This window comes from Papio anubis, chromosome 2 (genome assembly GCF_008728515.1).
Source record: "Papio anubis isolate 15944 chromosome 2, Panubis1.0, whole genome shotgun sequence".
Taxonomy (NCBI): domain Eukaryota; kingdom Metazoa; phylum Chordata; class Mammalia; order Primates; family Cercopithecidae; genus Papio; species Papio anubis.
The window spans coordinates 82,105,280-82,129,709 of NC_044977.1; the positions used below are offsets into that span (position 1 = coordinate 82,105,280).

Genomic DNA, 24,430 nt, shown 5'->3' on the forward strand with positions numbered 1-24,430 from the left:
CAGCCCACCCTCAGTCCCACCCCCAGTCCCACCCCGTGCCCATAAATCCTTCAGTGGCTCCCATCACCATTGGAGAGAGCTCAGTCTTGGCCACCATGAAGGTCTCTGTTATCTGGTATATTGCGCCAGCCCCACCTTCTGCCAGGGTCGCACCCTGAACCCCTGCTCCAGGAGGATGTCCTCCACCCTGCACCCCCATGCTGTCCCTCCCTGGGGGCCTTGGCTCTGCCCCCACATGCCCTGCCTTATCCCAGAGCCCCAGCCCCCATGTACGCCCTACCTCTATTGCAACATCCACCACATTGTATTTGTCACCAGGGCCAGTGTTGGGGGTCTTTGGGGCCCCAGTGTGACAAACACCTAGTGGACTGGCTGGGACTCAAGGATTTTGTTATCTTTCTGCAATCGAGGAGGTTCATTGGAGTCCAACAACACAATACCATTTAGCCTGTATGCCTATTTTTGTTTGTTTTGCTTTGTTTTCCCTGATGTTTCTTTGTTCAAGTCATACATGAACATGGCTAAATGTGCAGGCAGTACCGAAGAATAAGCAGGGAAAAGGAATGCCGCGCCCTGACCCCATCCCCGTTTCCTGTCTCAGAAGCCCCTCTTCCCCGCTCATGTGTTTTTCCAGAGAGACTGTACAGAAATGAGCACCATATGTAACCTTAAAAATACAAAATACAGCACACCATATGCACGGTTCCACTCCTCGCTTTTTCCCTTTCATATATTGGGGATGATGTGACTTTTGATGTAGGAGAAAAAGACCTTAAGTCTGACGCTTGAAATTATGTAACACCTGACTGGGGAAATAAAATCAAGAGGGCCCTGATTAAGCAGGGGATGCCATCTTCCTCAAATGTCCAATTAGCCTCATTGGACAAAGGTCTCACGAATTGGTGAGGGGGAGGGATGGCAAGGCTGCTAACACATCTGTCACCCTTCTCCTAAGCCAGGGCTCACTGTTCCAGGAAACTTGCCGGTTTCCAAGGTCCAAAATGGTCAAACAAGTTCAGGCATGGTGGCTCATGACTGTAATCCTAGCACTTTGGGAGGCCAAGGTGGGCCGATTGCCTGAGCTCAGGAGTTCGAGACCAGCCTGGCCAACATGGCGAAACTCCGTCTCTACTAAAAATACAAAAAATTAGCCAGGCGTGGTGGGTACACTCCTGTAGCCAGCTACTGGGAGGCTAAGGCACAACAATCGCTTGAACCTGGGAGGTGGAGGTTGCAGTGAGCTGAGATCGTGCCACTGCACTCCAGCCTGGGCGACAGAGTGAGACTCTGCCAAAGAAAAAAAAAAAAAAGGTCAAGCAAGTCATAAATTGGCTTATTCCGGAGGGAGAGGCTCATCCTTCTGTCCCATAGAGCCATCGTCTCTGCCGCCTACCAGCTGTGGGACCTCGAGCAGGCTACTTACCTTTAGTTTCCTTATGTGTAAAATACAGATAATAAGAGAATCAACCTCATAGGTAAAGTTTAAATAAGGTGATGGGTGTAAACCATGGAGGATGTGCCTGATGCCTAGTAATCCCTCGATAAATTAAATTCCCTTACTTCTGTCCCAAAGTACTGCAAGCTCTGACAGCCCACATGGCTGGGACAAGAACCCTGGCTGCTGGAGCTTGGGACTCCATGCTGGCTGGGGGAGGAATGGGAGGGAGGACCAGACACTAAATGAGTCTGTCCATGGCTCTGACTTGGTCCTGACACCCTGCAGCTTCCTCCCAACAAGACATCCCTCCACTCCTGTCCAGGAGCAGATTACTGGAGCCACAGGCATCTGCCAGCTCTGATTCTGGCCAAGTTCTGCCAGGCAAGAGGGCGCAGAGCAGGGCATGTCTCACCGCACATAACCTCATGGAGCTGCAAACATCCTCCTGTCCCTTGGGTCACCTGGCCTGGCCTGGGCAAGGAACTCTGGTGGCCTCTTGGGGAAAAGGAATGTCCCCTGGTCATAGGCACCCTTTTAGCCTTGGCTTTGTCCAAAAAGTCTAAAGCTTGGTTGGGTGTGGTGGCTGATGCCTGTAATCCCAGCATTTTGGGAGGGGAGGCTGAGGTGGGAGGATCACTTGAACCCGGGAGTTTGAGACCAGCCTGGGTAACATGGCAAGACCCCATCTGAACAAAAAATTTAAAAAATTAGCTGTGCATGGTGGTGCATGCCTTTAGTCCCAGCTACTCAGAAGGCTGAGGCAGGAGAATCACTTGAGCCTGGAAAGTCGAGGCTGCAGTGAGCTGTGATCGTACCACTGCACTCCAGCTTGGGAAACAGAGCAAGACCTTTTGTCAAAAACAAAACAAAACAAAACAAAAAACAAATGAACAAAAAAGAGTCTAAACCTTGATATGCACTGGAATCCCAGGGAACCGGTTACCATGGCGATTCCCAGGTCCCAGTCTCCCAGAGTCTGTCTAAAGGGTCTACGGCCAGGGCGCAGGAACCTGCAATTTCAACAAGTCCCCCAGTTGATTCCAAGGCACATGATCTGAGGCCCAGATTTGAAATCACTCTCCTAGTCCCCCTTGGTGAGGAGAGGTGTAGCATGGTAGCAAGGACCAGGCTCACTTTGGAGCCATAGTCTCTGCCGCCTACCAGCTGTGGGACCTCGAGCAGGCTACTTACCTTTAGTTTCCTTATGTGTAAAATACAGATAATAAGAGAATCAACCTCCTAGGTAAAGTTTAAATAAGGTGATGGGTGTAAACCATGGACGATGTGCCTGATGCCTAGTAAGCCCTCGATTAATTAAATTCCCTTACTTGTATATTTGCATTAACAGGGCTTGCTCTGTTAAAGGGTAGGCTGCTTTACGTCTGGGTGTACATGTTGCTCAAGCTTAGTTATTCAGAATGAATTTTTGCCACACAAGGCATCATGCCAGGGTTCCGTTTCTTTGTCATTCGCCACTGCAAATATTTTGGCAAGTAAGCCTGAGGATGGAGACGCCCCTGCTTCCAGTCTTTGTGACATCCTCTTCCTTGTCAACACCACTTTCCTGCCACAAATACAGAAATCCTCCCCCGGTGACCTTCACCCTGACCCTGCTGGGAGTGGGGTGGGTGAAGGGAGCTCCTGCAATTCAGCAACCCTGCTCCTCTCTTTTGGGCTAGAGAGGGCAAATGTAAAGAGTAGTTGCCAAACCAGGAAAGGGTGACAAACTGGGGGCCACATCCCTCGCCCCTCCTGGAAAGGGGAAAGGCACCCAGCCCAGGCAGGCGTGAGGGTGGAAAGCAGGGCCGCTGAGAGAGGCTCACATCTGCATCAGCTGCTCAGTCTCCTGATCGGGGCGGGCTTCCACCTGAATGATCCTGAAGGAGCCAGCAACCCCTTGTCACTTGGGTCATATTTCAAAGGAGGAGCAGGTCCCCACAGTCCCCAAGACCCTGGCAACAGTAGTGTCAATCTTTGGGATTCAGGGAAGCTACTGAGATTAAGTCAAAATAAGGGAATTTGAGGAAACAGGAATCTATGGATGCAGGTTTGTGCGTGTGTACATGCACACACACACACACACTCACACACTCAGCCCTTTCCCAAGGGTCTCCCTGCCTGGCACATATTCCTTGGCCTGCTCAGCTTCTGGCCGGGTGGCACCAGCCCATGTCCCTGCCTCAAATGTGCTCTGTGATGGCAGGTGGGAGGAGGCTGGTCATTTGCAGAAACTCCTTCTGCTGCCCGTGTATGCTCTAGGAAACTCTACCACCAAATACCCTGGGAGTTTTATTTTTCCGAGTTATCGTTACTTTGAGATTCCCGCTCCTGAGATCTTTTCACAGTTTCATAGAGGCTAGAGCTGAAAATATCCTTAAAGGTAATGATAAGTAATGGCTGCCATTTGCCAAGGGCTGCTCTGTGCCAGGCTGTGTGCTAAGAGGCTGACGCATGGGCCATCTCACTGAATTCCAACCACAGCACTGAGGTGGAGTCTGATGTCATCTCCATTTTATAGATGAGGAGAGTGAGGCCCAGAGAAGTTAAACAACTTGCCCAAGGTCACACAGCTGGGAAGTAGTGACCAGCTGGGAAGGGTGACTCATCCATTAGGCACAGCAGGCACCGTGCCTAGGGCCCATGGAAATGTGTTAATTTCCTTCAGAATCAGAAAGAAAAACATGAACTTTGGGGATGAAGAAAAAATTAACATAGTAATAATAACATGTTTGTCTTCATACCAATGTAGTTGTAAAACATAATTTTTAATATTTTTTATGGGGGAAAGGATCTATAAAGGCAAAGGTGCCTAACACCCATGAAAGTCACAATGGGGCCCGGGTGGAGGCAGAATTAAAATCCCGGTCTGTCTGCCTTCAAAGTTCGTGTTCTTTTCAGTCTAGTCTAATCCCGTTTACAGGTGAGGAAACTGAGGTCCAAGGCCACACAGCAAATGGCAGAGCCAGGTAGAGAGCTCAGGTTTCCAGTGAGCCAACCACCATGGCGTGTGGTCCGACAGCACCACCCGGTGGCCTTTTAGGGAACTTACCTTTAGCCCAGAGGTGAACCTAGAAAGAGGAAGGGCTCAGACAGGTCCAGACACCCGCAGGAAACCTCCACAAGCCAGCCTGCACTTGGGCTCCACACTCAGCAGTGGTGGAGCCAGGCCAGGGAGCCAACTTCACACTCGCTCTAGACTGTCGTTGGAATTCATACATCTCAGCGCACACACACACACACACACACCCCTCCCAGGGTAAAAGTATCATCTCCCAGAGTTAATATCTGTAAAGTTCTTAGACCAGTCTGGTCCAATAGGAATATAATATAAGCCAAAATGTAATTTGAAATTTTCTGGTAGCCATATTTTAAGAAGTAAAAGAAATAAATGAAATTAAATTTAATATAGTTAATATTTTATTTAACACAGAAATCAGCAAACTATACAGCCTGTGGGTGAAATCTGGCCCATCATCTGTTTTGTTTTTTGTTTTTCTGTTTGTTTTGTTTTTTTTTGAGACGGAGTCTGCTCTGTTACCCAGGCTGGAGTGCAGTGGTGCGATCTCGGCTCACTGCCAGTTCCGCCTCCCGGGTTCACGCCATTCTCCTGCCTCAGCCTCCCGAGTAGCTGGGACTACAGGCCCCGCCACCACGCCCGGCTAATTTTTTCTATTTTTAGTAGAGATGGGGTTTCACCGTGTTAGCCAGGATGGTCTCGATCTGCTGACCTCGTGATCCCCCCGCCTCGGCCTCCCAAAGTGCTGGGATTACAGGCGTGAGCCACCGCTCCTGGTCGCATCTGTGTTTTTAAAATAAAGTTTTATTGGAACCAGCCACACCCATTTGTTTTTGTATTGTCTATGTTTGATTTTGCACTGCAGTGGCAAAGTTGAGTAGTTGCATAGTTGAAACCAGGTGATCCACAAACTTGAAAATTCTTACTATCCAGTCCTTTACAGGGAAAGTTTGTCAACCTCTGATTTAGCGCAATCTATCCAAGTATGGTCATTTCAACATATAATTCAATATAAAAATTATTAATGAAAAATTTTACATTTCATTATACTAAACTTTAAAATTCAGTGTGTGTTTTATACTTACAGTGCATCACAATTTGGAAAAGGCTCATTGCAAATGCTCAAGGGACATGTGGTTGGATCATGACTACCGAACTGGACGGTGCAGGGCTTAGAAAAATGCCTGCAGATATGAAACAAGTGTTCATTAAATACCTAAATAAACTCCCCACCAGCCTTTCTTAACTGGTTTCCCAGAAAGAATTGAGCCCTAAGATTGGGGGACAGCCCCTGTTTATAATGAATCAACTTCTTTCCCATGCCTGTAGAATGGTGTCATTCCTGGGAGGACTGAGGAAAGAGTCACTGGCGTCATTTTCTGTAGGGTTTCGTTTATTCACAGAATCCCAGTTGAGAAAGGCTGCAGCCAGTCTTTTTCTAAGGAGCTTGAAGACTTCCTGCTGATAAAAATAATAATTATTATTAATATAAATCACATGTATAGAGCCAGGCACTGTGCTAAGGTCTTTCTAAGCATTGTTTCAATGACAGAAATGACAGTGGCCTCCCTCAGGAAGCTTCCTCTGTGCACCAAAGTTGTCCGCTGTCCCCCATACAGCCCTTCTCACTATGTTCTGTGAGCTCCAAGATCTGACCTCTCATTCCCCAGGAGATCAACCTAGGCCTGGCCCACAGGAGCTGCTGGATCAATATTTGTTGCATTCAATCAAATAACTCTAGAGAACCCAGGGGTCATTTGGTGTTTGATTAAACCCGGCAGGTGTTTTTCCAGCAGCCCTGGTGTGCAAGGCTGTTATGCGCGTCTCAGGGGAATCCATTCCCGTACTGATGCTCGCTCGCGTTCCCAAGATTGCTAAGGGAAAACCAGGCAAGATAGTTGCATTCGCAGTTTTAAGTGGTCTAGCTCCTCTGCGATGATGGTTCAGGCTAAGAGGCAGACCACTAGAGACCGGGGAAGAGTGATTCGTTTGCCCAGTGCTTTCTCTGTCCAGCCTGAGGAACTGCCCTTTTGTCCAGGTAAGGAGGAAAGTGTACCACAATATCCTGGTTGAACAAGACGTGCCCATGAGCATTTTGGTTTTGAAAGAGCTGTGTGCAGGGATGACTATTTGAATTCCCTACCTGCCCGAGGCCTTCTAAGCAATTAAATTCTGTGGGCACCAACATCAGATGGGTCCATGGACAATCATTTGACATGTCCGGGATTCTGCAAGAGAACTGTTTCCGAGAGAAGGAGGGAGGCCCATCAAGATAATAGGAGTAACCAAGGTTTAGCTGTCAGAAGGGAGGTGGTATGGAATGAATTGTTCCTCCCAAAAGACGATTTATTTATTTATTTTTCAGACAGAGTCTTGCTCTGTCGCCCAGGCTGGAGTGCAGTGGCGCCATCTTGGCTCACTACAATCTCTGCCTCCCAGGTTCAGGCGATTCTCCTGTAATCCCGAGTAGCTGGGATTACAGGCACGTGCCATCACGCCTGGCTACTTTTTGTATTTTTAGTAGAGATAGGGTTTCACGATGTTGGCCAGGCTGGTCTCCAATTCCTGACTTCAGGGGATCTGCCCACCTCGGCCTCCCAAAGTGCTGAGATTACAGGCATGAGCCACTGCGCCCAGCCCCCAAAAGATTTTTTTAAGTTTTTTTTTTTTTTCCCCACGTTCTAACTGCCGGTGCCACCTCATTTGGCAATAGGACCACTGCAAATGTAATTCGTTGAGATGAGGACATACTGGAGTGCGTGGGCCCCTAATCCAATATGATTGATGGCCTTCTAAGGAGACAGCCATGGGAAGCCAGAGGGACACACAGGTAGACAGCCACGTGACGAGGAAGGCAGAGTCCGGAGTGCTGCAGCTGGAAGCTGAGGAAGGCCAAGGATGCCGACCGCCACCAGAAGCCAGGAGGGGCGAGAAAGGGTTGGTCCCTATAGGTTTCAGAGACAGCACGACCCTGCCCACAGCTTGATCTGACTTCTAGCCTCCAAAAATGTGAGATCGCCAATTTCTGTTGTTTTAAGCTGCTGAGTTTGGGGTACTTTATTATGGCAACCCTAAGAAACTGATACAGGGTGGAGCTTGGAGTTTAGCATGGTGGCCGCACAAGACGCGTAGGCCACTGTGGTACCCTTTCTCCTCTTCCTGCTGAGCGCGTGGCTCCATGAATCAACCCAGCCCTCTCACCTCTAGGAGTCATGTGACTTGTTCTCACCAGCAGAATGGGAGAGGACGTGACATTGCTTAGCTCCAGGCCAAGGCGGTTCAGAGCGGGTGGATTCTCTCCACGCTCAGTCTCTCTCCCCTTGCCCTGGCTGGATGTAGAGGACTCAGGGGAGGGCTGTGGGGCCCCAGGGGATGGCAGAGCTACCAAGTGGGAGAAGCCTGGGTCCCCAGATCAGCAGATGGAGGGTCACCTACCCAACATCAGATTGGATGGCCATGGAGGAAAGACATCTTTACTGGTTTAAGCAACTAGGACTCAGGGGCTGTTCGTTGTAGCAGTGAGGCAACCCTGACTAACACAGGTTCTGAGGGATGAGAGAAGCGCTAAGCAAAAACGTAAATTACTTCTTCCCTAAACTATGGGACACATTGGCACTAAGCAACCCTGCTATGGATCCCTTCAACAGAATGCAGAGAATTAAAAAGCAGGGAGATATTCTCTCCCCTTAGCACCTGAAGGATTTAGCAAGCCCTCTCCTTCCCTAGGTCTGCTGATGGAGCACTTGGACACCCCACTGTTTCCCCCCAGGAAAGCAGCCCTCATGTCCATGTCTTGCCAATGACGGCAGGGGCGGAGGCAGCCCTACAAGGAGCTGAGGTCCTTGGAGGCAGACAGAGCCGGCAGGGAGGGCCACCAATTGTCCGGACCCCACCTTAGTCACTCTCGTGCCTACCCATCCACAGCGAGGCGGCGGGGCTTGACAGCTGCATAGCAAGGCTGAGCCTGGCCGGAGGGTCCCAATGGGCCATGGGCACAGGAGGGGAGCAGCTCTGGGGACCCTTCCCCATGTGGGCTCACGTGAGCTGGTCTGTTCGCTGTGGGAAATGGAAGATGTCACTTTTGGTGTAAAGCACCTTTGTGATGGACTGGACCTTAGCGTAAGCTGGAACCTTGATGTGCTTCATAGCGTCCCCTGCAACACAGCAGAGGCTGGAGAGAGTGAGGGTCACCTTCCTCCTGCCACATTACTCCAGCCCACAGGGCTGAGGGCCAGCAGGAACACACTGCTAGAGCTGCTTCAGTTGTTAAAACAGTGCAACATTTCTGTGCCACCTAGGACCAGCCATGCCTTCTTAGGGCCCTTGACCCCTATCTTAGGACCCTCAGACCTTCCTATGACCTCACACCCAAAGGGTAATGCCTGGCATAGCACGGAGACCTCGACACCCCACCTTGGCAGCACCACCAGGGTCTGTCCTGATAGGGGGGCAATTCCAATGAACTATTCTGACCCCACCCCACCCCAAGCTCACTTACCCACATCCCATTTCTCCCATTGTCCCTGGATACCCCACCCATACCAGTGCTCCACAGGAGGCACGTGAGGGCTGCTCAAGGCTGAACTAGCTCCCCACATGCCCATACGCTGCAAATCCTGCCTGTTGAATCACCACCACCACCAACAACAGTACTAATAATACCAGCTACCATTTGTAAGTGGCATCCTGCATTTTTATTTGCTAGATCAGGCAACCCTATGACTGGCACTGGCTTCACAGGCAGCGGACACAGACGCATGGGCCGGAGCAGGAGGGGACTGGGAGGATGCTGTGTGGCGCCTCAATTGAGACCTGCTCTGTGGATGAGTCCTGTGGGGTAGATACTATAATACCTAGGACTCTGCTCAAATGCTCCCTCCCAGCAGACCTTTCCTGACCACCCTGTTTACCAGAGCAGCCTCTTCTCCTCCTCCTCCTTCTTCTTCTTCCTCTTCTTCTCCTCCTTCTGTCCTCCTTCTCCTCCTTCTTCTCTTCTTCTCTTCCCCTTTCTTCTTCCCCTCCTCCTTCCTCCCTCCTCCCCTCCCCTCTCCCTTCCTCCTCCTCTTCTTCTCCTCTTCCTCTCTTTCTCCTTCTCCTTCTTCTTTTCTTCTTCCTTTTTTGATACAAGGTCTTGCTCTGTTGCCCAAGGTGGAGTGCAGTGGCACAATCTTTGCTCACTGCAGCCTCAAACTCTCGGGCTGAAGCAATGATCCCACCTCAGCCTCCCAAGTAGCTGGGACTACAGTTGCACATGACTGTGCCTGGTTAATTTTTAAATTTTTTTGTGGAAATGGCGTCTCACTATATTGCTCAGGCTGGTCTCAAACTCCTGGGCTCAAGCGATTCTCTTTTCTCGACCTCCCAAAGCACTGGGATTACAGGCGTGAGCCACCATACCTGGCCATCTTCTTCTAACTTATCTCCTTCTATAGCCTTGACCTCGAGGTATGGTCCACGGACCAGCAGCAGCAGCACCATCTGGGAGCTTGTTAGAAATGCAGAATTTCTCCCATCGCTACCCACTCCCTGACGCAGTCAGAACCTGCATTTTGCCAAGACTCCAGCTGATTCCTGTGCATAGGAAAGATGGAAAAGTGCTGCTCTGTAGCAGTGTGGACCACGGCCGGACACTACATCATTTATCTGTTTGTCTACCTTTGGTGAGGGCAGGGATCATGTCTGTCTTGTTCTCTGCAGTATGCCCAGGGACAAAATGTGTAAGTGTCTGACACATATCAGGTGCCCAATAGACACTTGTTAAATGATTGACTGACTGAATGAATGAGCCAGAAATCAAATCCAGCCTCCTAATTACACTGAGTCACAATTCTGTGCTTGTTTGTTCAGCAACTCATTTCCAGATTGAGCTATTGAGCTGGGATTCAGTAACTCCAGATCTTCTCTCCATTCTGAAAGATGGAATCACATTGGGTTCCTACCTCACAGGGGGTTTGTGAGGACAGTTCCTATTCCGAGTGCTTTCCCACTTGATTACCCCAAAACTCCATGACACAGGAAGGCACATACTAGGTTATTCTCATTTTTCAGATGTGAACATTGAGGCCCAGAGAAGTTGAGGCTCTTGCCTGAGGTCACACAACGCAGAAGTGGTAGAACCAGGATTTGAACTCGTACCTCCTGATTCCAAATCAAGTTCTCATCCCTAGTCCATGTTCATTCATTTGCTCATTCATTCTACAGTCAAGTACCAGCCCCAGGCTGGGAGCTGGGAGGGCATGAACAAAGTTAACTAAGAAGTCTTGGAACCCAAAGGGCTCCCCAGGTCAGATGGATATATAAGGAATGGTGATTCTGTGCACCCAGTGCTTCTGTGGACTCAAAAACCTGCAGAAGCATGAAGGTGGGCTCAAGTAATCTGCTTGGAGGCATCTCAGAAGACTTCCCAGAGGAGGTGATGTGTGAAAATTCATCAGGGTGGGGCAGGAGGAGGAGCATCCCAAGTGGAGAGACCAGAGCATGCAAAGGCCTGGAAGTATGAAGGTGCCTAAGCACATCCCCAAGGTCTACGTGCTAAGGGGAAGGTGATCCAGGTCCACGAGCCAGGAGTGAGGGGTGGTGAAGGATGAGGCTGGGGAGAGAGGCCGGGCCTGCCTGCCAGAGGCCTGGAATGGCAAGATGGTGGTGGCCCTTACCCATGTGACAGCTGTACTCCCAGGATGACATGACTGGGTACTGGAACTTCTCCTTGGGCTTCAGCCGATGCCGTGTCTGGAGGTCCAGGGCCTGGCCTTGGCCATCGTGGGAGATGCCTGAGAAGAGCAGCTGCAGGATTCTTGGGGGCACCTGCCTCATTTCTAAGCCCTCTGGCCTGGTCTGGCCTGCTGGCCCCTGAGTTGCTTTTCTGGCCTCCCAGACTCTGTCTCCCTTGGGTGGGGAGTCCTGGACACCCAATCCCTTGGACAGCTGGTTCTGGGCCCCCTTGGTCTCTGGCCATCCAACCTGTACCTCCTTGCTATCATGGGAGCTGGTGGCAGGCACTGGACCTGGATGGGGCCTGCTGGAGCTGCTTCCTGGGCATGGTCCCCTCCCTTAGGTTCTTGTGGCCATAGTTGATCTTCCAGGCAACTCGGGTGGCGGCCTCCTTTTGGATGCACTCCTTCCAGCAGGCCTGGTTCTAGGCGGTCCCCAGCTCCCTCATGGCAGAGGCAGGGAGAGGTGGAGGAGGGAAGAATGGCTCTTCCCACAGCTCTGCAGCCTGTGTTTGGGCTCCCAGCGCCTCATCTCCAAGGATATATGCAGCCAATGAGGGCTGGGTTGCCAAGGCCCTGACAGAGAGGAGAGGCTGGGCTGCCCTGGGGGACTTGGGGGGTCCCACAGGCAGAAGAACAGATCAGGCTGGAAAAGGGTGCAGAGCCTGGCCACAACCCACCCAGGGTGCCTGTCCTTCCCCCGAGGGACGGGCCCAGGCCTTTACCTTCACACGCACAGGGCCCTTCACACGCACAGCACGGGGTGCTGCAGCCTCTATTCCATTCAGCAAACTCCGATGCACACCTTCTATGTGCCAGGCACCCAAAGGGGTCCAAAAAGAGGCCCAGTCTTTCCTGGCCTCAGGGAGCGCTGGACACACAGCCAGGAGTTTCCAGGGCAACTCTAGAGTCCAACTCCTCAGATACGCAGCTCTGTCCCTTGCTAGTGGAATGGCCTCCTCTGTACCGCAGGGTGAGAGTGGGAACTACCCTTAGTATTGGGAGAATGACATTAGACCAGCGTAAAGAACACTTGGGACAGTGTGTGGCTGGGAGGAAGCGCTCCCTCAACATCAGCTGCAGTCTCACAAGCACCCGCGAGGTGGGTGCTAAGCTGTGTTCTGTGCGCCTTAAACCATCCTCCCCATTAGTAGGCTCTCACGCCCTCCTTTCCCGGTGGGGCAATGGAGGCTTGGAAGCCATGTGACTGCCCCAGGGCACTGTGGCTGGTGTGTACCTACTCCATGCCAGGCCCCGCGCTGGGGACTTTACTGTTACATCACTTAATCTTCACAGTGATTTGCAAACAGGCTGTCTTGCGTCACTCTCACAAATGAGTAAACTGAGGAATCTCTGGGTTTAACCCCAAAACCCACGTCCTTGTGTTACAGACACAAAATTCTCCCGGGAAGTGGGATGGGCACCTGAGAGAGGTGCAGGCAGGGCAGGGCAGGGGAGGGCCCACCTGGTACCTTGGCGGCACCACAAAGTCAGCCTCCTGGATCCTCACACTTTTTGCCTCCCTGACCAGGGAGAAGGAGGCTACCCACAGGGCCCTGGGGCCACTTGCCTCCCACTTTGCTGCATGTACTCTTATATTCATTCGACAAACATCATTAGCTTTTGACCCTGTGCCAGGTACCAAGCCAGGCTCAAAATGTAGATGAGGAAAGACAGAGCCCAGGTACTTCCTGCTCTCAGGGTTTCACCCTCTAGAAGAGAAGGCAGACGTTTAGTCGGGTTGCAGTGAGTAGATCAGGGAAGGCTTCCTGGAAGAGGTGCCCTTTGACTGAGACCTGAACTCTGAACATGAGTTAGCCAGGCAAAACACAGGGGAAGAGTGTTGCAGCCTGGGACCCCCCAGTTAGAAAGGCAAGAAAGGCCACTGCTGTGTAGACTGCCCTCTGGGCCTCAGTCTCCACGTGTGAAATGGGCTGTGAGGGAGTTTGGAAAATCTGGGGAAGAAACTCAGGTTAAGTGGAATAGCTGGGCCTGAGATGCCTCCCCGGGGCACGCACAGTAGTGACTGATGAACCTTTCGTGGCAGGCTCCCTGAGCAGGAGCTAAGCACCAGTTAGTCATTCTCACCTGGCGGAGGGCCTACTGTGTGTCCCGGGCTGCAGGTGAACAACACGACAAAACGCCCTGGCCTCGCGGAGCTGATCCTGCCCTACGCTGTAACTTGATGCGGTATCTACTCCTCCAGGGTATCTCCGCGGGCCGAGTCTGGCACATAGTAGGTGCCTGGGAAACGTGCTCAAGGAAATTATACCTAGGCGCACCTCACATTGGCTCTGTTAAGGGGGAACAGTAGGGGTGACGGGTGAAGGGAGGAAAGTCAGGAGTTGCGGGGCTTGCGGAGCGGCGGGACCCTGGAGTCAATCGGTTGCGGGGCGGGGTCTGCTGCTGGAACTCCAGACAGCCTCTCTGCCCCACCCCCGAAACTTCTGCGCTGGAGCACCCAGACTTACCAGCGCAGAAGGGGAGAGGTCGGTGGGTCCCCCTCCTCCCGGCCTGGGAGAGCCCGCGCCTTCCCCAACGCAGGTACTCCGCTCGGGGACGCAGTTCGCGTGTCCAAGGCGACCCCTAGCGGTCACTGCGGCGACGACAACCCAGGCCGCCGTCCTCTCGCCCTGGAGGCCCACAACTTCCCGAGAGGGGAGCAGAGCTGGGACTGTGCAGACAGGCGCTCCCAAGGAGGCCGACGGCCCACTACGAGAGCCTCTTCTGGCTTCTGTTTTCTGTGTCTGGAGTCTTCACGGCTCCGTTCCTAGACAGGTTTACCGGGTTTTAACACAGCCTTGACCATTAATGACTACCTGTGTGACCTTGAGCAAGTCACCGAACCTTTTTTTCTTCTTCTTTTTGGTCTTGCTCTGTTGCCCAGGCTGGAGTGCAATGGCGCGATCTCGACTCACTGCAACCTCTGCCTCCCGGGTTCAAGCAATTCGCCTGTCTCAGCCTCCTGAGTAGCTGGGACTACAGACGCCCATCACCACGCCCGTCTAATTTTTGTACTTTTAGTAGAGGTGGGGTTTCACCATGTTGGGCAGGCTGGTCTTGAACTCCTGACCTCAAGTGATCCACCTGCCTCTGCCTCCCAAAGTGCTGGGATTACAGGTGTGAGCCACCACGACCGACCAGTCACCAAACTTTTCTGAGCCCTGACAAATTCTCCTTTAAAAATGTGATAATAAGACTTGGTGCATAGCTGTAGTGTTACTTACGATGATAATTTTCTTACTCTTAGTTTATTAACTCATTTAAACCCCATCCATCTAACAACCCCCAGGACGGTGTGGGGGCAGCCCTCAGGCCCGTCACTGGCCTAGGCCTGCGCAAAGGGAAAAGGGTGAAGCTCTGAAACCAGGGGACAAGAACAGGCTGGCAAGTGGTCTGGAGCCCTCCTGGGTGCATGTGACTCACCCCTTTCCCCTCCCACCTTTCTAGCCACTCCCTGAAGCCACCAACATCCCACCTCAGACAGAGTTCTGTGGTTGGCCTACCCCACCCCACCCACTCCCACTGATACCACCCAACCCTAATGCCCAGCCCAAGACTCTGTCTGCCACACCACACTGCTTTCCTAGGACTCAGAGCTTAATGTCTTAGTTCCCTTACACCAATAATAGTAATTTCATTAACACTTATCATGTACTGGACACTGTGAAATGCTTTTCATTTCTTTTTTTTTTTTCTTTTCTTTTTTTTTTTTTTTGAGACAGAGTCTCGGTCTGTCACCCAGGCTAGAGTACAGTGGCATGATCTTGGCTCACCACAACCTCCACTTCCTGGGTTCAAGCAATCCTCCTGCCTCAGCCTCCCAGCTGGGATTACAGGCACATACCATCACATCTGGCTGATTTTTGTATTTTTAGTAGAAATGGGGTTTCACCATGTTGCCCAGGCTGGTCTTGAACGCCTGACCTCAAGTGATCTGCCCACCTTGGCCTCCCAAAGTGCTGGGATTGTAGGAGTGAGCCACCATGCCTGGCCTGAAATCCTCTTTATGTGTATTTTGTCAGTGAGTTCTCAGAACACTCTATGGGGTGGGTCCTGTTACCCCATTTCATTGGAAAGAAAATTGAGGCACAGTTTTCTGTGAAGGATCAGTGACCTGCCTGCCAGAGGTCATGGCAGGGCCAGGATTTGAATCCCCGGCCCAATTTTAGAGCCACCATGCTCAATGGCTTCTCCAGAAGCCTCACTTTCCCTAGCTGGGGTGCCCCTTCCAGTCTGCCTTGGGGAGCCAAATCTCTGCAACACTCAGGCAATCCCTCTCTCAACAGCTTTGGGTCGGGGAAGGTTTGCCCAGGCCAGTTGGTGGGTGGATGTGCTGAGCGGGAGGGAGGCAGGGGGAGGTGCCTTTCTGGAGTTCATCTGATTTTAGAATGGCTGTTTCCCATTATTTCCCGGTTTTACAGATGAGAGCAGTGAGGCACAGAGAAGGTGACCGCCTGAGGTATCTCGGTTGGTAAGCAGCAGCGCTGGGCTTGGAATCAGGTTTGAACCTGTGGCATGTGACCTGCTGCTCTCTGAATGCTGCTTCTACACAAGGCTATTCTGCTGCTATGGAGCCTGCTGCTTGTAGCTGGGCCTGAAGCTGGCATTTTCAGGACTTGGTGCTTCTGCTGAGGTTTTCTCCTTCTCCGAATACACCCTGCCGGGGTTCAGCACCAGCTTTGCCCTAAGCACGTCCACTTCCTGGAAAGGGAGGGCAACCCCCGACAGGGAGAGGTGTTCTGGTATCTTGGGAAGGCAGTCAGGGCAGAGGAAGAAACATGGGCAATAAAAGGCTTGCAGATTCTTTCATCTTTGTACTTTGTCCCGGGAAGATAAGCGAGTCCAAAATACAAAACCCCCTTGGATATGTGGATCCGTGCCACAAGTCAGGCTCGTAAATTCTGCATTTCCTGCTTGCTCTCGACAACTCTTGAGGAAGAGAGAAAAAGCGTGTGAGGGGTGTGGAGTGGGTCTCCCTAAATTCCATGCTCATGAGCCGGTCCCCGTGGGCTTGGGGGCTCAGACAAAAGCTTTATCACAAAGCAGAGAAGGATCTCTTTGTTTAGAAAGATTCCTCCCACCATGTGTTTAGGCAGCATCCTTAGGACAAAGCCAGAAAAATAAACTGAATACAGGCTTGCTTGAGCCCTTACTGCCCCCAGTGTGACATTTTTACTTCCTCAAATTATGATTTACTATTGTGAAAAGGAAAAAATGCCTACATAAGATACTCATTTCTGGGAGTTTTCATTTGTGAAATATATGGATTATACAGCCTCTTCCCTCTCCAAGTTAGTGGAGATTTGGAAAGACTCCATCCCTTTCCCTGACTCTACTTCCACAGGGCTGAGAACTGAGGCTAATGGGCACTTCAATTAACAACAACGCTCCTCATTTTCAGTATAAACTTGGCGGGTTGACAAGGATCAAGCACTCATTTTGCCATTAACCTTTATTCTGCAATTTTTTGTTTGTTTGTTCTGAGATGGAATCTCACTCTGTCGCCTAGGCCGGATGGAGTGCAGTAGCGCGATCTCGGCTCACTGCAGCCTCTGCCTCCCAGGTTCAAGCAACTCTCCTGCTTCAGCCTCCTGAGTAGTGCGATTACAGGCATGCATGCACCACAACACCAGCTAATTTTTCTATCTTTAGTAAAGAGGGGGTTTCACCATGTTGGCCAGGCTGATCTGGAGCTCCTGACCTTAGGAGATCACCTGCCTCGGCCTCCCAAAGTGCTGGGATTACAGGTGTTAGCCACCGGGCCCGGCTTATTCTGCTAATTTTTAAATCTGTGCAACTTTCAAGGGAAATTAAATCCCTACACACCCTACTTATTTTACACCAAACTCATCAAAATGTGGCTTCAAAGCCCCTTTGAAGTCCCAAAACTAGACATGTGGTCAGGGGGCCCAAGTGTTATAAGTGCATCTGAAACAAAGAAACATGTTAATAAAATGTTTCCTTCTTGGCAGCATCCTGGTGCCTGCCTCCCTGGGTTGCAAAGGAAAATGTGATGAGGAAGAGGCGGGCTTCTGTGCTTCGAAGTGGGCAGGGCCTGGGAATCTCTGCAGGGCAGCTGCTGTCTGCTTCACCTCCATTGGCCCTGTCCACTCCTAGTAGGAAAGAGGCAAAGTCAATAGTGAAAGTTGGAAAGAAAACACAAAAGTCGGAAAGGACCTGGCACCAGGCTTGTCCGGGGTCAAGTTTCAAAGTTTTCAAGGTGTTTGCACAAACAGCTGGTTTCCATAGCAGCCAAGCCCAGGTGCAGGTAAAGGTTGCCCTGTGCTCCTAGCCATTGACGGATAAAGAGGTGCATCCCACCCTGAGATGGCTTTAATGTAACAGGAGGCAGTGGCTTCTAGTGGGGAAATTTACCCCAGGGCGACATCACCAGCGCCCCCATGCAGGGGACCACTAGGTGTAGCCCGATACCAACAAGCCGCCAGGGGGCAGCCTTGTGCAAGGAACATCACTTCCGGCAGGTGTTGGTCACAGACAGCAGTGGCGGAGACTCTGGCAGGTAATTGTTCCTTGCAGCTCCCTGGGGGCTCTTATCTGATCCACCCAGAGAGGTGAGGCAAGGCAACTTCCCCAGGGCCACACAAGGTTGAAGCTCTGGGGTGCCTGACACCAAAGCCCATGCTGTTAATTTACAAATGCTACCTCCCCCAACAGAAAGCCACCGGGCTTCACACTGGAGAAACCAATGGCTGTGCCCTGTGTTCCTCCGTGGGCAAACTAGCATCAAACTGTGGGCCGGTCAGACCCGGGGGAACTGCCCGCCACTGCAGAATCCCAAAGCCCACGGACCTTCCCAGATAGGAGTCCAGGAAGCAGTGCTTCCTGGCACAGGCCACAGATAAGACTGCTCTCAGAGGCAAACAATTGATCCCAAGTGACAGCCAGGTGTCAGAAAATCCAGTCTCCCTTCCCTGCTTTTCTCTCCACCCTCAACCCCCATCTGGAGGGCCGGGGGCCCAGCAGTGATTTCCCATCACCATGGCACCTGCCGGGCCTATCTGGGGGCTCCTGTTTCCACAGCGGTATCAGCAGGGGGTAGAACTCCCACTCTGGGGTCTAGAAGGCAGGGGCCCCGGGTCTGCCCCCAAGTGAGCTTTGCATCTGCAAACATGTCATTGCAGCACCTGAGGTGGTAGTGCCATCTGCAAAGCGGTATCACTGCTGGGGGGTGGGGGGAGGCAGAGGCGGAGGCGGAGGAGGAGGAGGGGTGCTAGGTACCTCCCAAGCATTTAACATTCAGAAGCTCTTCTAGAAAAAGGAGAAACAGACCGGTTGCAGTGGTTGACGCCTGTAATACAGCACTTTGGGAGACGAAGGCGGGATGGATCACTTGAAGTCAGGAGTTCAAGACCAGTCTGGCCAACATGGCGAAACCATCTCTCTACTAAAAAGACAAAAATTAGCCAGGAATGGTGGCATGCGCCTGTAGTCTCAGCTACTTGGGAGGCTGAGGCAGAAGAACTGCTCGAACCCAGGAGATGGAGGTTGCAGTGAGCTGAGATCCCGCCGCTGCCCTCCAGCCTGGGCGAATGGCACTGTCTCAAAAAAGGAAAATTTTAAAAAAACAGAGAAACAGAGGCAAAGGGAGGGGAAGACGGCAGCAACAATTAGCACAGCAGGGTGACAGGTGACAGCTTCTTGTTTACCCACCCCCCTAAAAAAGAGCCCAGGTTCATTGTCAAAACAAGTTGCTAGTCTGTGTCCCTTAAGGCACAGGTTGGGGGAGCTGGTCTGGGGCTCCAACGATGTTACTGTGTGTGTGTGTGTGTGTGTGTGTGTGTGTGTGTGTGTGTGTGTGTGTTACACTGTCTTGCTCTGTTGCCCAGGCTAGAGTGCAGGGTTGCAACCACAGCTCACTGCAACCTTGGCCTCTCAGGCTCAAGTGATCCTCCTGCCTCCGCCTCCTGAGTAGCTGGGACTACAGGCATGCATTACCATGCTGGCTAATTTTTTAAATTTTTTGTAGAGGTTGGGTCTTGCTGTGTTACCCAGGCTGGTGGTGTTGAACTCCTAGGATTAAACAATTTATTCAGAAGCGACAGCATCCAAGAACACCAACGGAACTTTACGGAGCAAATGTTTTATTTAATAAGTTATAAGATACAATTTACAGTCGGTGTTTGATTCCAGTTTGGCTTCCATGTCCCAGCTTACAACACCCGTGGTCCTTTCACATCAGGCTTCGGGCTGCTCCAGTTTCTGTAGGGTGGGCTTTTACCCCCAACACTCGCCCCATATGCTACACCCGCCACAACAGTGGCCACTTCCTCAGGACTAAGCAGCAAACCCTAAAGGTCCGCCTGCCCAGACCACACTACACATTTGGGCTCAGGCAACGTCCCTGACGCTTTAACCTCATTCCAAAGCCAGCTCAGGTCTGCAGAAGGCAGGCAAAATTCCCCACACCTCATTTCTGTATTTCTGCACCACACAGCTCTCACTGTTTCTGCTAAATGGTGAAAAGACCACCAATAAGCTGCTGCCCTTCCTCTCCCCCACCATTCCCAACTTTCAGGCCAAAGATCGGCAGGAGTTTCATTCTTTCCTGTCTGTACAGATCATTATTTTCCAGAAAAAGTGAGCCACGAAGCTGGCTGGGGCGGGTGTGGAGTGTTAAAGTCAAGGGACAGGCCTTGGGATGAGGGCGCTAATCCATGGGCCCCCTGAGGTCACTTTAAACATTTTGGTAAGACTCCCCAGGCCGATGAAGGGCTGGAGCATGTGCTAAAAACAAGGGCTAGTGTTGGTTAAAAGGGATCTTTGGCAAGTGGGGAACTGCTCACCACTGCAGAATTTCTTTAGACCTAGGAAGGGACTGAAACGGACTTGGAAATCTAAAGCAAAACCATGACTGCCGGGATGGTCTCGTGTGGTGACTCTGCAAGAAATAATCATCAGAGCGAGGGTACAGGTACTTGGGAGACATGCGGGCCCGGCTGCCACCACATCCACTCTGCCCTCTGAGAAGCGTAAGAAGGCCACAGAGCATGGTGGTGTTGGCAGTGAGGAGCAGTAAAGCAGTGCTAGTGATCTGATAGCCAAATACATTAACACGGGCACTGAAAGAGATTAAGCTGATTTTAAGTCATCCCCTTTGCTAAATGACAACCAAACTAGGTGTCCCCCTTTTCTCTGCCCACCTTCCCCTAGCCTTGTTTCATAAATGCTGAGGAGTGAACCAGCAGCTCAGGCTAGCCAGTTTTGTTTTTCTGAAATGTCAGTCTCATCGTGTGCCCGGTCTGTCTGCTGCAGTGGGTGATCTGTTCCACCAAGAGTTCTGGTTGGCACCTAGTGGGCTGGGATCTTCTCAGCCCACTGAACAAGCTTGCATTTCTCAAGATTCTCCAACAGTTCCCTCGAGAGTCCAGTCTAGGACTTATTTCTGAAGGCACTTTAGAACAGCAATATTTTAGGGATGGGGTTTCAGCCCCACAAACAGGCTGGAGGGCTTTGTATAAAATGAATTACAGGCCGGGCGCGGTGGCTCAAGCCTGTAATCCCAGCACTTTGGGAGGCCGAGATGGGCGGATCACGAGGTCAGGAGATCGAGACCATCCTGGCTAACACGGTGAAACCCCGTCTCTACTAAGAAATACAAAAAATAGCCGGGCGAGGTGGCGGGCGCCTGTAGTCCCAGCTACTCGGGAGGCTGAGGCCGGAGAATGGCGTGAACCCGGGAGGCGGAGCTTGCAGTGAGCTGAGATCCGGCCACTGCACTCCAGCCTGGGCTACAGAGCGAGACTCCGTCTCAAAAAAAAAAAAAAAAAAAAAATGAATTACAAACAAGCAACAAAAGCAACCACAAGAACTCTCCCCAGGATTTGAGAAAACTGTTTTAAGGCACTGTGACATGAAAAGGGCTGCCAGGGATGTGTTCCTCCCCCCACTTCACAGCCAGCACATAATCGCCCCGCTCCTTGACGACATATGTGACGTTGTATTGCTGGTTGCCTACATGCTTCATAGAGACCTCCTCGCAGGGGGTGGTGGGCCCATGGACCCCGATCAGCAGCATGTTGGAGCCTAGGAGGCAAAAGAAGGTGGTTACTCCGTTCGGATGCGTCAGGACAGGCACAGGAAGAGGAGGGAGTATGAGAGCCAAAGGTAAGGAGCCTCCGCCATAACGCTGGGGCCCCTGAGAGGTGGGAGAGTGTGGCAATTACAAGCAAAGGCTCATAGAGCCTGACGGTGTGGGTTCAAATCTCTGCCCTGCCACTTGCTACCTGGGTGACCTCGGACTGGAATCTTACCTCTCCCTAGCTCAGCTTCCCCATCTGTAAACAGGGAATGAGAACGACACATACCTCACGAGCTAGTTGTGAGGTTTAAGGAGTGATGGGTGTCAAACCCTAGCACACAGTAAGGGCTATTCTAAGCGTTAGCTATGAGAATCTTCTTGTTTACTCTCACAGGCACCTTAAGGAAGGTACTTCCGAGAAGAGGAAACTGACTTTTGGAAAGAGATTTAACAACTTTCCGAGGTCACATGGCTAAATAAGTTTTATGAACAAACGAATGAATGAATGAAGTGGCAGTACCAGGTTTCCAACCCAGGTGTACTGGATGCCAGAACCCAGGCAACTGACCGTTGAAACCCAAATAAATACCCACGTTTAAAAGGCAAAAGAGAAGAAAATCATTTAAAAATATTAAGTGCAGGAGAACAGGGTCATGAACATGGTTACTTGCAAATGGCTGGGTTACATGGGGGTAGGCACTGCAGGAGACCTCAGCAGGGAAGACCAGTGTACCCAGCATGTCCAGCCTGCCCCTGCCCCACCCCACCCTTGAAAAGGCCGAGACACCTACCAGCTTTGCTGCAGTCCACCAGGAAGGAACTCTTCTGGCCCACAAAGGCCTTCGAGAGCCCTGCCCCCTTAGAGGTCACCTTGCTGGCGTCCGAGGATGCCTTGGGAATGGCGCTATAGCAGGTCTCTGTAGAAGACCTGGTCACTGACTCCACCAGGATGGACGAGGTCTCATTGGCTGAGCCGGGGCTAACCAGACGCTGGCCTAAGATACGGGAGGGAGGGGGACAGGCGTGAATGGCCAGATCAAGAGGGGTCTCTCAGCCAGAGGACAGGCGAGTACCCTACATAGTAGCCCCAGGAGAGCCCGCGCACCCCAACACCTGGATACAAAAGCCACCACACCTGTATCTCACACCCATAATGTCTTCTAAACCCCTGCGGTCCCACCCCCATACAACTAGGATCTGGCTTTCTGGGCAAATGGATGAGTCTGGCCTTGGCTGACAAGGCCTAGAACCCTCCCAATCCCCCCAGCCCCCACCCCCCTAAAGATGTGCCGGTGGAATTCACATCTTTCTATTTATGTAAAATAGTCTATGTATAAGCAGAGTAAAATTTGGGATGACATATAATGAAATATCAAAAAATGATTCCGTGGATGAGAAAGGATGATTTTTCTATGTGAATTTTCTAATTTTTCTGCGAGGAACCTACATTCTTTACGTAACAGTGAATCATGACGTGTGGAAGGGATTTACTGCAGTGTTTATGGTGGTTACCTTGGGTGGTGGCTGTGAACTGGTTTTCATAGTTTGGTCTTTTTTCCAGTGTTTTGGAGGAGACACATTTTTATAAGTATAATAAAACCTTTTGATTATTTTTAAAGTGAAAATTAGAAATGAGGGGATTTTTCAGGCCCTGATCTAAACAAATACGTAAGATTTCAATATCTATTCTTTCCTGTTAGAGACAGAAAACTACCGAACATGTTTTCTCAACTTCTGCACGCTCCACTCTGTGGACTTTCGTAAGTTGCAAACACTGCCCTCTGACATCTCATACTATTTACTGACATTCAAAGTTCAAAGTAGCTTTAACACATCTAAAACCATCCATAGTTTCCACTACGATTGATCTGACAAAACCAGCTCCCCAGGAAGGGAGAGTAACTCCGGAGGTAGTTGATCGTTACCTGTCACCTTGGCCTTGAAGGGACTGCCCACAATGTGGTTGGGCCCACCGTATTTGACGCCGATCAGGTAGTTACCAGGAGCCATGGGGGTGTACATGACTTTGTACCCTTCAGGTGTTTCCTGGCAATCCATTTTAACCTTGGACGGGCCTTCGATGGTGACGGATAATGTCCCTGGACCTGCTCGGGTGGTGTTAATAAAGAATTCCGACTGGATACCTGGGAGAAAGGAATAGAAAATGCTGTGTTGATGGCCCGGAGGGCTTTCCCAGGATCACTGAGGCCGTGGTGAGGGACACACATAGGTCCCCTCACAGAGAGCTCACCCTGGTGGCATGGGAACCCACCGACACTAGCTCTGAACTTCTGGCAGAGAGAACCTCAGGTCCTGAAGGGTGAGGGCTCCCTTTTCCAGGCCAAGGCAGGAGGAGCATGGCTGACATTTCGCCCACAAGCAGCAACAGCCTGGACACCCTGTTCTCTCCTCTGGGCATAAGCCATTGTGGCTGAGGGTGAGAAGCCTGAGTCACACTGTAAGCCTGAAATGCTGCTTCAGCCGCCAGAGCCAGCTCTCCCTCCAGGGGTGTGGGGGAGGCGTGGGCCCCTCTGACCGTCCTTTCTTCTCTGGATAGACTTGGAGAAGCCAGGGAGGCCAAGCATCTCCTCCCTTCCTCCTCAGCCCTCACCCCAGGCACCGTGCTGCAGACTGGGTGCAGCCACTGTGACCTGCCAGCCCACCCACTTTGCTGTGAATTCCAGCAACAAGCACAGGAACAAAACAGCAGCTCCTGATGACGGGGCATGTGTGCCCCACTCCGGCTCCGGGTCCTGTGCACAGCACCATTGACACATGTGGTATGGAATCCTTTCCGCGATTCCTGCTTCACAAATGACTCTGTGGCTCAGGGAGTGGGGCCAGTCATGCTACACAACTAGAAAGTGGTAGAGCTGGGTTTGAACGATGTCTGCATGGCTCTGGTGCCAGGCTCATCTCTTGACCCCTGGATGGACAGTGGAGCTGCCTCAGATCCCCTAACTGCAGCCCTGAAACAACTTAGCTGGCCCAGGGAGAGCCTCCTTCAGTCATCAGGCCTGGCACATGCCCGCTACAGTGCCCTCTATGGGGCATGCCTGGCATAGCATCCCCAGGCAGGGCTGTGCTTCTGCCAGAGCTCTAGGCACTGCCCCAGCTGGGAAATATTTTGGTTTAATTATAGCTCCTAGTCCAGAGAAAGAATTATTGTTCTGGATATCAATAAAACAAAAGAGCTGCTATCGTGCGACTCTCAAACACAACCC

At 51.4% G+C, this 24,430-nt stretch overlaps 1 protein-coding gene across 2 annotated transcripts in view; it reads right to left on the minus strand.

Annotated features, from left to right (window-relative positions):
- Nucleotides 1–21,008: 21,008 nt before the first annotated feature.
- FLNB (filamin B) overlaps nt 21,009–24,430 on the minus strand; it is a 94,713-nt gene continuing 91,291 nt past the window's right edge. For both annotated transcript variants that reach the window (XM_031663246.1, XM_031663245.1), the window contains 3 exons: nt 23,132–23,350; nt 21,998–22,201; nt 21,009–21,211 (listed from right to left, as the gene is read on the minus strand). In XM_031663246.1, the coding sequence (XP_031519106.1) occupies nt 21,024–21,211; nt 21,998–22,201; nt 23,132–23,350 (611 nt within the window). In that variant the 3' untranslated portion in view covers nt 21,009–21,023. The remainder of the gene's footprint in view (nt 21,212–21,997; nt 22,202–23,131; nt 23,351–24,430) is intronic.